Genomic DNA, 12636 nt, shown 5'->3' on the forward strand with positions numbered 1-12636 from the left:
AAAACTGGAAATACATCTACTTTGCAGTCACACTTGCTTGGATGCATTCTTTCAAATGACAGTATGATTTTATTTTTTTTTTTATTTACCATCAAGTGTTTCAGTCTGTGTATTTTTACTAAGGGTAGCATTATGATTTTTGTCACATGTTTTATCTTTTTATGCCAGAACATGCCACATCTGCACAGTAACAAACAGCAAGCAGGCAAAAAGAAAAAAAAACCCTGCTACCTCCCAGATTCTTTCCACAATGTTGTTTCAGCAGAGTATGGCACATTCAGAGATCCCCAAGTAGGCACAGGCCTGACTGTCATCCACAAACTAAAGTATACAATATCTTTGCTATTTAGTCATTAGAGCAACAAAACGGACAGCCAATTGCAGCTCTTAGAAAGACCCCCAAAACCCCAACATATCAAGCCCTACAGATCAATAGGTAGGATGAGACTGAAGTGGCTTGTCCTGTGGTATCCTATTGATACCACAATATCTCAAACACTGGTGGCTGCATAGTTTTTCCTGCCTTATTAGACTTGGCAATTTTTGAGACCAGCATACTGTCAGCCTTGGGGATCCTCAAAAGCCTATGTAGTAAGGTACAAATGAAGGACTCTCACAATTCTCATACTGAAGATGCAGATGTGAGTAAATGTTATTGCTACTTATGTATTTTGCTCATCTTTGCTCAATGTAGTGCCAAGAATTAAACTCTCTAAGAAATGTAGGTTACATTCACATGACTCTAAATGATTGACATTGCTTATCCTAAAAAGATAATGCCATTCATCCAAATTTACCTTTAGCATGATGCTAAATACCAATTAATTTCATTTGTGATTTGGTTATCTGTGATTTTGATTCTCTTCAGATGAATTGTTCCTTATTTTCACTCAGTGCTGTCCCAGATTGAATGGAAACTGTGGAAATATTTAAATCCTTCAATTAAAATAAAATAAATTCTTAAAATAATTTCAACTGGAGAACTGTTCTGTAGTTACACTCATGTTCTGTTTTCTAATTCTGTTACATCTTATTCCTTGCTATTAGGAAAATGTAAAAAGTGATGAAATTAATACTGAAAAGACAACAGGTATGGAAACGTTTTTCATTCTCTTTGTTGCTGGTCCATGAATTTGGTCCAGATTACCACAGAAAATGAGTCTGTCGGTTTGAATGACAAACCGTATTTATAATAATTGGTATACCATTGGTATGTGGATGACACACCTCAACATCTTCTGCTCCCTCCTGATTTGTAGTTATTTCCCAAAAGCCAGGCCATGATGCAGGATATGCAAGGGCTTAATTGCTGCCTTTTCTAAGTAGACATGATGCTGAAAACCTTGCAGAATATGGGAATGTCAACTGTACACAGTTGTCTGCCACATAAATATTTGAGCAATTAATCATTGAAACAGTATAGCAAAAGCCAACTTGACTCACATATGACTGAACGACCTCACAGACAAAATCTTCAAAAGAAAATGAAATTTTAGAAGGAAAAGTCTTCCTATGATATATATCCTTAAAACAACAGAAAACAACAGAGAACAAAGTGCTTAAGAGTTAAAGCTGTGCAAATGGAGTCATGAATTTGCAAGAAGCAAACCTGGATTCTTCTGAATCCTTTGTTCAACCTCTGCTGTAAAGCAGACTTTCCCAATAACAAGAAATTTGATCATCTGAAATGTGGATTTAAGCTGAACTGATTTTCCAAAGAAAACATGCTCTGAAACCAAAATATCCCTAAGCCTTGCAGCTGCCCAATGAAATAGGCACTCATTCCTGCATCTACTGAATATCCATTTCACTGAGCGTCTTCATAAGGCATCCCCACCCCAGCTTCTCCAACACTAGGGAAGTCATAGCAGGAACTCAAAAAAGATTTTCTGTAACCACCACCTTGCATTAAGCTAAAGTTTTGAACTGAAAAAGTAAGTACAGAAATCTGTGATTCCAGAATTAAGTGTCATTTAGTTATTAAACTTCACTGTTGAATTTACAGTAATCTCCAGAAGCCTCATGCATGCTGCAGATCCTGATGACCATTGTCTTGCACTTCTCCTCCACTCTCACTGGTGCTTGCAGTTTCTGTAAAATTTTGCTACACTCTGAGTAAAGTTCCCCCACCATCATGAAGCAATAGTTCTGGATGGTTTAGATAAGATCATGAAGATTGTTCTGATTTCTTTTCAGTTGTCTTTTATGTATATCTGTAATGTTTTCAGAGTAATGTCATCTTGATGATGGAGTTTGTTTTCAAATTTACATTTTTTCTAGCATTTTGTAATTTCTGGGCATTCAAAAGCAGCTCTAAAAATTGTTGAGAAAATGTATGATTATTTGTGTTACAAAGCAGAAGACACAACTAGTTGCAAGAGTATGCAGTATGTACCCAAAGCTGAAGCGGGACACTCACCCATACTGGCTTCTGCTCATGAAAATGGCTGTATCTGCCTATGGAGTATTCAGGTAGCTATCTGAATGTCTTTGGGATGGGACTGGACTATTGAGAAGGTAAATCTACTAATCTTTGAAAACATGAAAACGTGCTTTTTAACTAGCAATTGCAGAAGCAGATATTTTATTGATTTTTTTCTTAACAGTTTCTTCCACAGATACAAATTAGTTGAAGAAACATTATTTGAAATAATTTTAACAAAAACTGACTGTAATGTTATTTCAAAGTCTGAAAGTTGACTTTTCACCCAAACCAGTTATATTCTAAGAAAGGATATTAGTCAAGGCAGAGTATCCTATTGTCAGAAGATGAGAAATAGGTCTGGAACATTGCACAAGCCAGCTAGCAGCTAGCACTAGTAAGGTTACAAACAGGGAGCGAATAGTAGACACATAGAGTCTACAGCTGTAATCAGCTTTTAAAGCCAGTCATGCAACAGAAATTCAATGGCTTAGTTGTCTTACTTGAGATCCATAAGACATATTCCAGAAAATATGTGATCACACATGTTACTCTAAACAAGAGATAAAAAGTAAATACTGTAAAAAGGGGGAGTACCATGGTATGATCACTGAACAGTAAAATAGCTGCTTCTCTTGATGTAGAAGAGACAGCAATCCAGAATACACCCCAGCTATCTTGGTCATTCAGTAATTAGATAACTACTTTTTTAGCATCTTTTTGAATAGATATGAGCTGAGTAATGCTGAATAGATCAAATCAATGGAACTCAACTTCCGATGCATTGATTTTTGTTTGTTTAATGTATATATTTTAAAGACAAATATGTATGTGTTTATGTATTTTAGGGAAACTTGGTGAAAGAACTTTTGCCATTTTCAAAACATCCTTCAGTTCCTCTGACAGCACTTTGTACAGACATCTCCACTAAAATACTTTTGGCAGGCAGTAAGGGTGAGTAAACATGATAGTCATTTTGTTCAGGACAGTCTGTAAATGTGCCAGAAATGTGGAAATGAATGCCCAAATGCTTCCAGACTTTCTCCATCAAAGCTATAATTAAATAATTGAAAAAGGTATTTTCTAGTATGAAAGGATGGTAGATTAAAGCTTAGTTTTAGCAGCATTATCAGCAGAAATGTTTTTATAAAAGACATTAAAATTTTCTTCATTCACATGCCCTGCATATACTTTCCATCTTATTTCCATTTCTTATTGTGTTAATACCAAGGGCAAAGTTTGCTGCTAAAAAAAAAGGCAAAAATTTCACATCCATAGTAATAAAACTAAATAAGAAACTGCAGCTGTGACTGTACCAAGAGCCATGATTTGGACATTGATGTGGAGTGTACAGTAATGGCTTCAGCAGTATGCTGCTGTATAAGGAAAGAAGGCACTCGTGGTCTGTGCTAGCAGCTCTTTGTTAGACTTAATTTCACACGAAATCTGGCTTTCATTTGGCAGAAAGTCATCTGCTGTCTGATCCTCCTCCAAGCCTTTAGAATCACCCTGGAGATTTTCCTCTTCTGCATCTGTCAAATGAGATTTTTGTCCTTTAATGTGTCAGTTTTCTTCTAAAATTACTATTAGAACTGTTTCTTGCGAGCTTCCTGCTCTTATACTGTCAGAGGTTGGATGGAGAAAGTTTTTTTCTCATTTTCTCCATTTGTTGTAAAACTGAGCAGTACCTTGATACTGATGCTGAAAACGTAGTTTCCACTCCCCACTGAGTCAAATCAGTAAATGAGTTCAGCATGCACTGAACAGGATTTTAATTAGTTGTGGAAAAGTATCCACCCTATTACCTATTCATCTGATACCCTCCCTTTGTCCTTTTGTATTTGTGCCACTATGTATTTGCTTTACATGCTTTCCACACCCTTCTCTTCTATCTGCAGTGCTACTACCAATTTTTTGTTCCCATTATATATTTTTCCTTGTTAGGAAAATGTCAACTTCTCTGTCAGCCTCCTTTCTTGCCTGAAAGCATACAGGCCTAGAAACCAGATGTGACCAATATGAAAGTTGGAATTACACAAAAGATTTTTCTGTGTAATAGTAGAAACAAGAGATAAAAGGCAACTTCATCAGGAAAGAGAGAGCTTAGGCGGTAAACTGAGCAGTTGCAGGCCATAAGGAAAATGGTTCTTTGATTCTAGCTTCACATGAGCTCACTAAAAGGTTGTCAAATATCAAGCTTTCATTATGTCTGCAATTAATCAACTTCATCTATTTCACCAGGATTGTAAAACAGTTTAAACCCCAGGAAGCTCTCGTACCTAGTTTGTACAATAGAAAACTGTCTTGGCGAGATGACTTATTTTTTACTCATGTCATTTAAAGAAAAAACTTTAAATTTTTTCCATTTCAAACCTATCCATTTAATGATACCTTGTTCACAAAGAGTATATATATTTTTTCGCATATTAGTGAATAGCCCATAGTTTTCTACCCTGTGCTTGACACTGAGATGGTGACATTCACCTTAAAATAACATTGACTGACCTGTAATCTCTGCTTTATTCTGCCCAATGTTTACAAGAGCATATGGTAGCAGCAAGTGAATGTGCAGCACTAATGAAATTTATTAATGTTTTGATTTTTGCTTTTTAAACAGAGGGACACGTTATGCGCTGGCGCATTGCCTCATTCTTAGAAGATCTGCAAAAAGACAAAAATGTAAGCAAATATCTGCCAGCTTTTCTTAACTTGAACAGTATACCAAGATACGACAAGCAGAAAAATGGATTCAGAGCACTATGGGGACTAAAAATGTTTCCTGCACATAAAGGTCACGTCTTTTGCTTGAAATAATAACTTGTGTTGTGAAAAGCAAGAAAAACATAAGTAAAAAGCTGTTAACATTATTCCATTGTGTTCAAAGAGGCTATGTTAAGAGTGAATTTATCCATGTCCTCTGAGTGGTGTTTCCACCATATGCCATTCACAGATTGTTTCATGGGGGGATTCCTTTTTCACCTCTGAATTTTCAGAAAACCATGCGGATAAATCCACTAAGCTACCAACCTTACAGAACTGCTGAAATGTGGTTATGTTGCTTTTTTACCTCAGCAAATAAAGGAGGAGGCCTGCTGGAGGGCACATGCTACTGAAGTGGTTGACTTATTTCATGAAGAGGAGAAAAATGTGGTAGTAACAGCATCTATTGATGGTTCAGTCAGGTACTGCTTCTTATGGCTATGGCTAATCAGTAGAACTGTCTCCAGAGTTCCTCTTCTTGCTGGACTTCTATATAGGCAGGAACTGAAATAAATACATTGAGGGCATTTTCTGTTCTGCACCTGAAAAAAACTAGTAATTTAGGGTAAAGCTTCCAGGTTTCTTAGGAAGTCAGACCTTTTGCAGACTGTCATTTTTCCTCCAGCAAGGTGACCTTGAATGCATAGTTAATGGCTCCATCATTTTAGAAATGGCCACCTGTTCTAATCCTATTTTAGCTTTCAATAGTTGTTAAATTGATGTGGGTCCTAAGCACTGCATCTACTCAATGCTTATGTAATTAATCCATTGCAGCCTGAAATGCTTTATAGATAATGGTAATTCCTTTTCTGCTAACAAGTACACACGAAGGGGTTTCTTTTGGGCATTTGGGGTAATTAATGAGGAAATTTTGTGTAGATCCTGCTTTGGTGGCAGCACCTTACTGTAGGAGCAACTCAGGATACCACTGCCTTTACTCAGTTTTGTAATTCTAAAGATGAACTCTTTGTTTTCTGATTTTTACAACATCCTTCTGAGACATTTTTACTCTCAAGTTACTTACATTATAAACAGTGAACTTCAATCACATTGGTTTTTTTTTTATGACTAGCACACTGAACTCCAGAACAGTGCTGCAGAACTTGATAATGTAGAGCGGTATTTTCTCACTTATGTGCCACTTCTAAGAGTATCCATTTTTTTCTTTCTGTCCTCTGGCACTGCTTCTACTATGTCTGTAGGCTCTGGAATGCGATGAATGGACACTATCTTGGTTACTACGGACAACCCAGGAAGTTTGAATTACCAGATACTACTCGGTTGATTTTGCCTTGTGATGTTAATACCTTTCCTATTATAATTAAAGAAGAAAGCAAGTATATGGAAGAGGAGGAGCTTGAATATCCTCTCGTGGTGGACAGGGACAAGTAAGATCTCATATGTTTACATACACGTAGGACTGAGCAAACAGTTCTGAAAATACATGTAAAAAGCACCTGAAGGTCAGAAAGAATTATTAGTATTTCCTATGAGTTATTTGGAAAAGTCCTTTGTATAAATGTTTCTACACAGCATGGATAGACCTCTGAATTGTTATGACTAGGTGACAGCCAGGACTAAGTGATGCTTGGGATTTGAATTCAGTAATAGTGATGGCTAGATAATTGTCTCATATTTTAGTCTAATTAGAGGATGTATGTTATATACACTGTTCAGGTTAGCAGCCTGTTTCCTTTCCAGTTCCACAAGCTAATATCCTTCTGGGATTCCAGAAAATTTATTTTAAAATCTTAATGTGAATAGTTTTAACTCAAAACCAAATCCTTCTGTAAAAATAAGCCAAATTTAATCTTTCAGTTTAAAAAACATTCTTCTTAAATTTGATGGGATGTTATGGATACATTCACGTACCTCTGATCACAGCATTCTGACACTTGCATTAAGTGTTGTGTGTTCAATAGCAGTCCTGGACCTCTCTCATTCTAGATAAGAGTTCTCAAGGGATTTAGGTTAGTTACAAGTCAAGCCAGAGAACCTTGGACTTCTAGCTTAAGTCATATTCCTGGAGCTCCCTGGTTCATTAATTAGTGCATTGACCAAACTAACATAAATATTGAAGATGAACTCTTCAGAGGCAATGTGCATAGTACCATTAATAACAGAGCAGTCCAAATCTGAGAAAAATTACTCCCAGACTTAAAAGTCATGCCTACTTTAGTGATAAGGCTTCATATATACCCAGTCAGTTCTTATGCTGCTGTCCTGGTTTCACCTGGGATAGAGTTAATTTTCTTCCTAGTAGCTGGTACAGACCTGTGTTTTGGACTTAGTCTGAGGATAATGCTGATAACTCACCAGTGTTTTAGTTGTCACTGAGTAGTGCTTACCCTGATCAAGAGTGTCTCATGCTCTGCCAGTGAAGAGGGGTACAAGAAGGCAGGAAGGATCAGGGAGACAGGACACTTGACCCAAACTAGCCAAAGGGTTATTCCATACCACAGCACGTCATGCCCAGTATATAAACAGTGAAGTTACCCGGAAGGCCCAGATCACTGCTAGGATTGGGCAGGGTATCAGTCAGCTGGTGGTGAGCAATTGTACTGTGCATCGCCTCTGTTTATTGGGAATTTTTCCTTTCCCCTCCTAGTTTTCTTTCCCCTTGTTATTTCCCTTATCATCTTCATTAGTAGTAGTAGCAGTATTATATTGTACTTTAGTTATTAAATGGTTCTTACCTCAACCTGTGGGGTTTACATTCTTTCGATTCTCTTCCACATCCCACCCGGGGCAGGGGGATAAAGGGGGCGTGAGTGAGCAGTTGCATGGTACTGAGTTACCAGCTGGGTTTAAGCCACAACAGCTGCCTTCTAACCAAAGCACTCTGGGACAATGGCAAATCTCTTGGGTGCTTTTCTATTATTCCATTTAGGTCAGTATCCTGATAACACTTACTATTCCTTAGAATCCTTAATAATGTGAGTAGTCCCACTGAAGTCAAAACGCTAACTCATCAAATATAGTGAAGTGCTTGGCTGTGTTTGAAGGACTAACCCCTGTAGTCCTTTTGAATAGTCAGCAATTAATTTGAAACCTCTGGAATCAAAGATACTATAATTAAGCCAGCTAACTTTGAAGAACCTTTCCATAAATGACATGCCTCTGTCAAACTGTGACTAGTTGTGAAGGACTATTCAACTATTTCAGTAAAGGAGAACAGCTATTATACATTAGAAGCACATTAATTAGACTGGCAGCAAAGCCGGCTTAGCTGTGCAGAGAACTGGGGAAAAAAAAGATAAAGTGGACACATGTTGCACAATAGAAAGTTTCAGTCTTATTCTATATACTCTGTATGTGCTGCCACCTTAAGACTAACTGGATGCCTCTGGATTAATTGTACCAAACGTGTAATGGATAGCTAGGCAACCATCATCCAAAAGGCTGTGTTACTTATGGATGCTAGGCTTTGTTCTTTACAGGACACCGACGCTTCTCTTCGGTCAAGTCACTTTATGATACTACTACAGTTTGATTATTGGATAGCTGTCAAGTCACTAAGTTCTATTTTAGAATTTCAATTAACAAAACAAGTTATAAATGCTAATTACAGATATCGTCCAAATGTGCATATACCTGGAAAGGTACAAACCCAGTTGAAGAGCATAGGTGCTTACAGTTTAAACAAGCAGTTCAAGTTATCTATTGAAAAATGCTAGCATGTAGACAGGCCCATATAAAAGAACAGTCTCAGTTTCTCTTTGTAGTTTATAATACTTTAGCTTGTGTGACCTGACTTAATTTTTCTGATAAGAAATGAAACTGTTAATCTACGCTCCAGATCATTTCTTTCTAAATTTGGAAACCAGATATATGAGCAGAGGGAACTTTCTTTATTCCTAAGCAGCATACAGGAACGGTAATTAGAACTGACAGAAATGCTGAAAAACCATTATCAGACAGCAGATTAGCACCCAGCTATTGTAACTAGTGTTTTTTATATTAACATTGCCAGCCTTCTAAAGATGACAAGCCAGTATCTGGATTGACAAAGCGCTAGTGGAGCACTTTGTGACACCTATGAATGTCCTAATATAAATTGTATTTTTGAGATATGTGGAATAACTTATACTTCAAAATAATTTTATTTTGGAGCCAGCTAATAATGTTGCATTTTTATAGGAGCATCAGATTTTTTCTGTCTTGCCTTTACAGGTGGAAGTCACTGACCAGACCACCTTCAGATCTAAAAGGTCTTAAACATATGGACACAATTCAGGACTCAAAGTTTTTCAAATCTCTAGCTTCTCCAAAGGTAGCTAACATATATGACAAACTTGTTTCTGTTCTGTGCAACACAGAGGAAATACAATTATATATATCATTGAGAAATTAGCCATAAATAATCCTACATATCCTTCTCATTCAATGGACAAGCTAGAACAAAGATGCATGATCAGAAGGTTTGAAGAAACCTCTCTGGTTTTCATTCTCATTGTTTCACACTTACAAATTCCAATTTAGAAGGTAGCACACAATGATTCAACAATTATTTGGTTTAACAGCATTAAAAAAAACCTAGAATTTTCACATGCTCCAACAGAAATCCTAAGTATCTTAAATTTACTCAAAGGAAGTGTGAAAATACTAGAACAAGACTGAATTCCTGATTATACACAATAGTTCTTTTAAAGTTCCCATAAAATCAGAAACCAGGAGAATTCTGAGTTATTTTAGATATTGTTATAAATATTTTCTATAACTTGAATTAAATAATTGTTGAGGTCCTCCATTTTTACCTGGCTTAGCCCTTAAAAGTCATGGGAACAGATAAAACTTCTCTTGCAGTTGTAGCAGAAAAAGATACAAATCCTATGGCCACTTGCCAAAAAGGCTTCCATTAGTACCTTTCTGACCATTCTTTCTCTGACCCAGAGGTTATTGGTCAAAAGCCAGTGAGGGTTATGAATGCTTTAAAAACCTCTCCTAAACTTTGTGGTACCATGAGTTTCCTATGTACCACAATTCTAATGTGGCCAGCTAAGTTCCAAACAGTAGTCAGTAAAAAACAGCATTACCCCATGTGGTCAGCTACTTTTTTCGTGTACCCTGGAAGAAAGAATGACAAGGTGAGTGGAAGACACTTCTCCACTGTTTAGAGAATCGTAGAATCTATTGAAGCTAGTGGATTACTTGCTGCTACACAAAGCTAGTCAAGTGTGTAGTTTTGAGGCATTCCATCATTTCACCCCAAAACAGCAACAAGTTGGTGAGCTCCCTTAAGTCAGTTATACCAGTCACAGGTGCTCCACAATCTCCAGAGCAGCCTGTGTTTAAACCACAGAGACTTGCGTACCTACTTTTTTGTAGAAGGATGCACTACAAAATATTGGCAGTTGATCACTGGTCCCCGTTTGTTCAGCAGGTGTAGATACAGTGTTGTATAATAAGAAAGAACAGTTAGTGGGAAAAATATGTTGAGGCTGGGTATAAAACATGAAATTTATTGTAGCAAAGTCAGTGGCTGAGTACATTGTAGGTGAAGACAGTAGAGGTAGGCTCTGCTTTGCATTTTACATAGTTGTTTGGAAAGATGACTTATGGGAGGTCTCATAGCAGAAGATACATTATACATGTTAGCACCAGAGTCTCTTTCTTATTAAGCTTTTGATGAGAAAAGAGTTTGATTTCCTATCATTTGCCTTAGAGCGGAAAAAAACAGTGAACTTCAGTTTGCACTTTAGACTAGAGTGTGCTATTCAGTGGCTGTTCAAATACCTAGAGTATATGATTAGCTCACCATAATTCAGTTGTCATATCTTTCTGAAATAGGTAAGGCCTAGTAATTAATGAGCATGAATAATGCTGAGAATTAGCAGACAGATACTGGAAAAGATTCCTTCATAAATGTTTTACATTGTTGAAGATGTGGTATCTGTTAAACTGTTACTACTATTCCTTCATTGATCTTATCCAAAGCGTTAATAGGTCAGAGAACTAAGTGTTTAAAACTAGCTTTAACTTAGGTGATAAAAGGCATTTTGCTGTTAACTCTTCATGTTGTGTTCCTTAGGAAGCTGGGATTTTGCTGCATATGCATTTTCTGTAGTAGAATAATGATCCCTCCTATTTAAAGAAAACGAAAAAAAAAAGTTCAAGGTAGCCTTTACATGGTACAGAGAAAACCTGTGCATAAACCCTAATCTCTTTAGATAGTAGTAATATACATTTCTGCAGATAACATGAATCTTACCATGCAATCCAATAACAGAGCTAATGTCTTCATTATCATTTGTCTTCAGCTAGTAATGCACTGACTTTGGCTTCCCTTGGTCAGATCTATAAACAACCTGTGAAATGTTTTGAGCCTGGAAACAGATTGGCTGGTGCAGTATTTGGGTATCTTCCTATATATAAGGTAAGTATAAGTGCTTTCTACCTTTTGCAGTGGCATTCATAAAGCAGAAGCCTTTAGCACTGGTAAATTATCACAATCATATACTCTGCCATTCTATTGTTAACTATCTGCTTCTCAATTTAATTTTCAAACACGGTTTGCATTACTACCCATCCAACTCCATTCTCCGTTTGGTGGAAGCTTGAGAAGCCAGCTGAAGAGAAAATGCCACCAAGTGAGTATTCCAGACACTTGCTTCTCCTGTTCAATCTCACCTCATTAGCTTTTTACTCAAACTCAACAATTTTAGCCAGCCCCGCAAAATTAATTCTTATTTGCACAAAGATGTGGCTATTGTAAGTTAATACTGTTTTATAAGTACTATTGCTTTGATTTATTGCAAGCTGTCTAGCAAGGCTTCCTAGGTTTTTCCATCTATGGAGAAAGACCAGAATGTCCACAGGTGTTTATCCCACCTATCATAGGATGGAAAGAATCACCCCAAGTAGAGGTGGTGATGTCTTTCTATAGAGGTTACCTAGAAAACTAGCTTGGATGAGACTCTAGCATCTAGATGGCTAGTTAGGTGGGATGAATAGGGTACTCTGCATTTAAATCTACATGGTTTAATGCTTGTGCATGCAGCATTACAGAGTATCTCAGAAAACAGAAAACTTGTTCAAATAGTTGGCACGTATGCTATCCTTCTGACCATTATTGTGCCTTGGAAATCTACGTTTCATTTTCTTCCAGAAGAAGAAAATAAAATACAGGGGGTCTTCTGCCTTGGCAAAGTAGGAGCAACTACACTGAAGCCAATGGCACTGCGATGGATTTACAGTGAAATGAGATCAGATTTTTTCTATGAGCTGCATGCACAATAAATATTTTCTTTTGTCTGTGTTGTTACAAAACACTATCAATTGGTCTGTTCACCTGAATATATTATTTAGTTCTTGAAATTTTGCAATTTATTTTTCAAGGTCTTCAGAAGAGAAAAGCTGAGACACCAAGTGCCACTGGATAGACAATGCGAACAGGTGGAGAACAGGGTCAAGACAAATAAACATAGCGTCCATCTTCAGGGCAAGTGGATTAA

At 37.0% G+C, this 12636-nt stretch overlaps 1 protein-coding gene across 2 annotated transcripts in view; it reads left to right on the top strand.

Moving 5' to 3' along the window:
* The window catches only part of WDR64 (WD repeat domain 64), a 61343-nt gene extending 48707 nt beyond the window's left edge, over positions 1-12636 (top strand). Inside the window, exons 19-27 of one of the 2 annotated variants that reach the window (XR_008972798.1) lie at positions 1048-1090; positions 2360-2472; positions 3271-3376; positions 5040-5101; positions 5495-5604; positions 6385-6570; positions 9356-9455; positions 11478-11772; positions 12521-12636. Coding sequence is in view for 1 of the 2 variants with exons in the window: in XM_057414519.1 (XP_057270502.1) it covers positions 1048-1090; positions 2360-2472; positions 3271-3376; positions 5040-5101; positions 5495-5604; positions 6385-6570; positions 9356-9455; positions 11478-11600 (843 nt within the window). In the remaining variant the exon portion in view is untranslated. Of the gene's footprint in view, positions 1-1047; positions 1091-2359; positions 2473-3270; positions 3377-5039; positions 5102-5494; positions 5605-6384; positions 6571-9355; positions 9456-11477; positions 11891-12520 lie in introns of those variants that run through there. The other variant, XM_057414519.1, reaches the window with a different exon arrangement.

Source organism: Pezoporus wallicus, unplaced genomic scaffold (genome assembly GCF_028554395.1).
Source record: "Pezoporus wallicus isolate ANWC-B61680 ecotype Strahan unplaced genomic scaffold, APGP_CSIRO_Pwel_v1 contig_8042, whole genome shotgun sequence".
NCBI lineage: Eukaryota > Metazoa > Chordata > Aves > Psittaciformes > Psittacidae > Pezoporus > Pezoporus wallicus.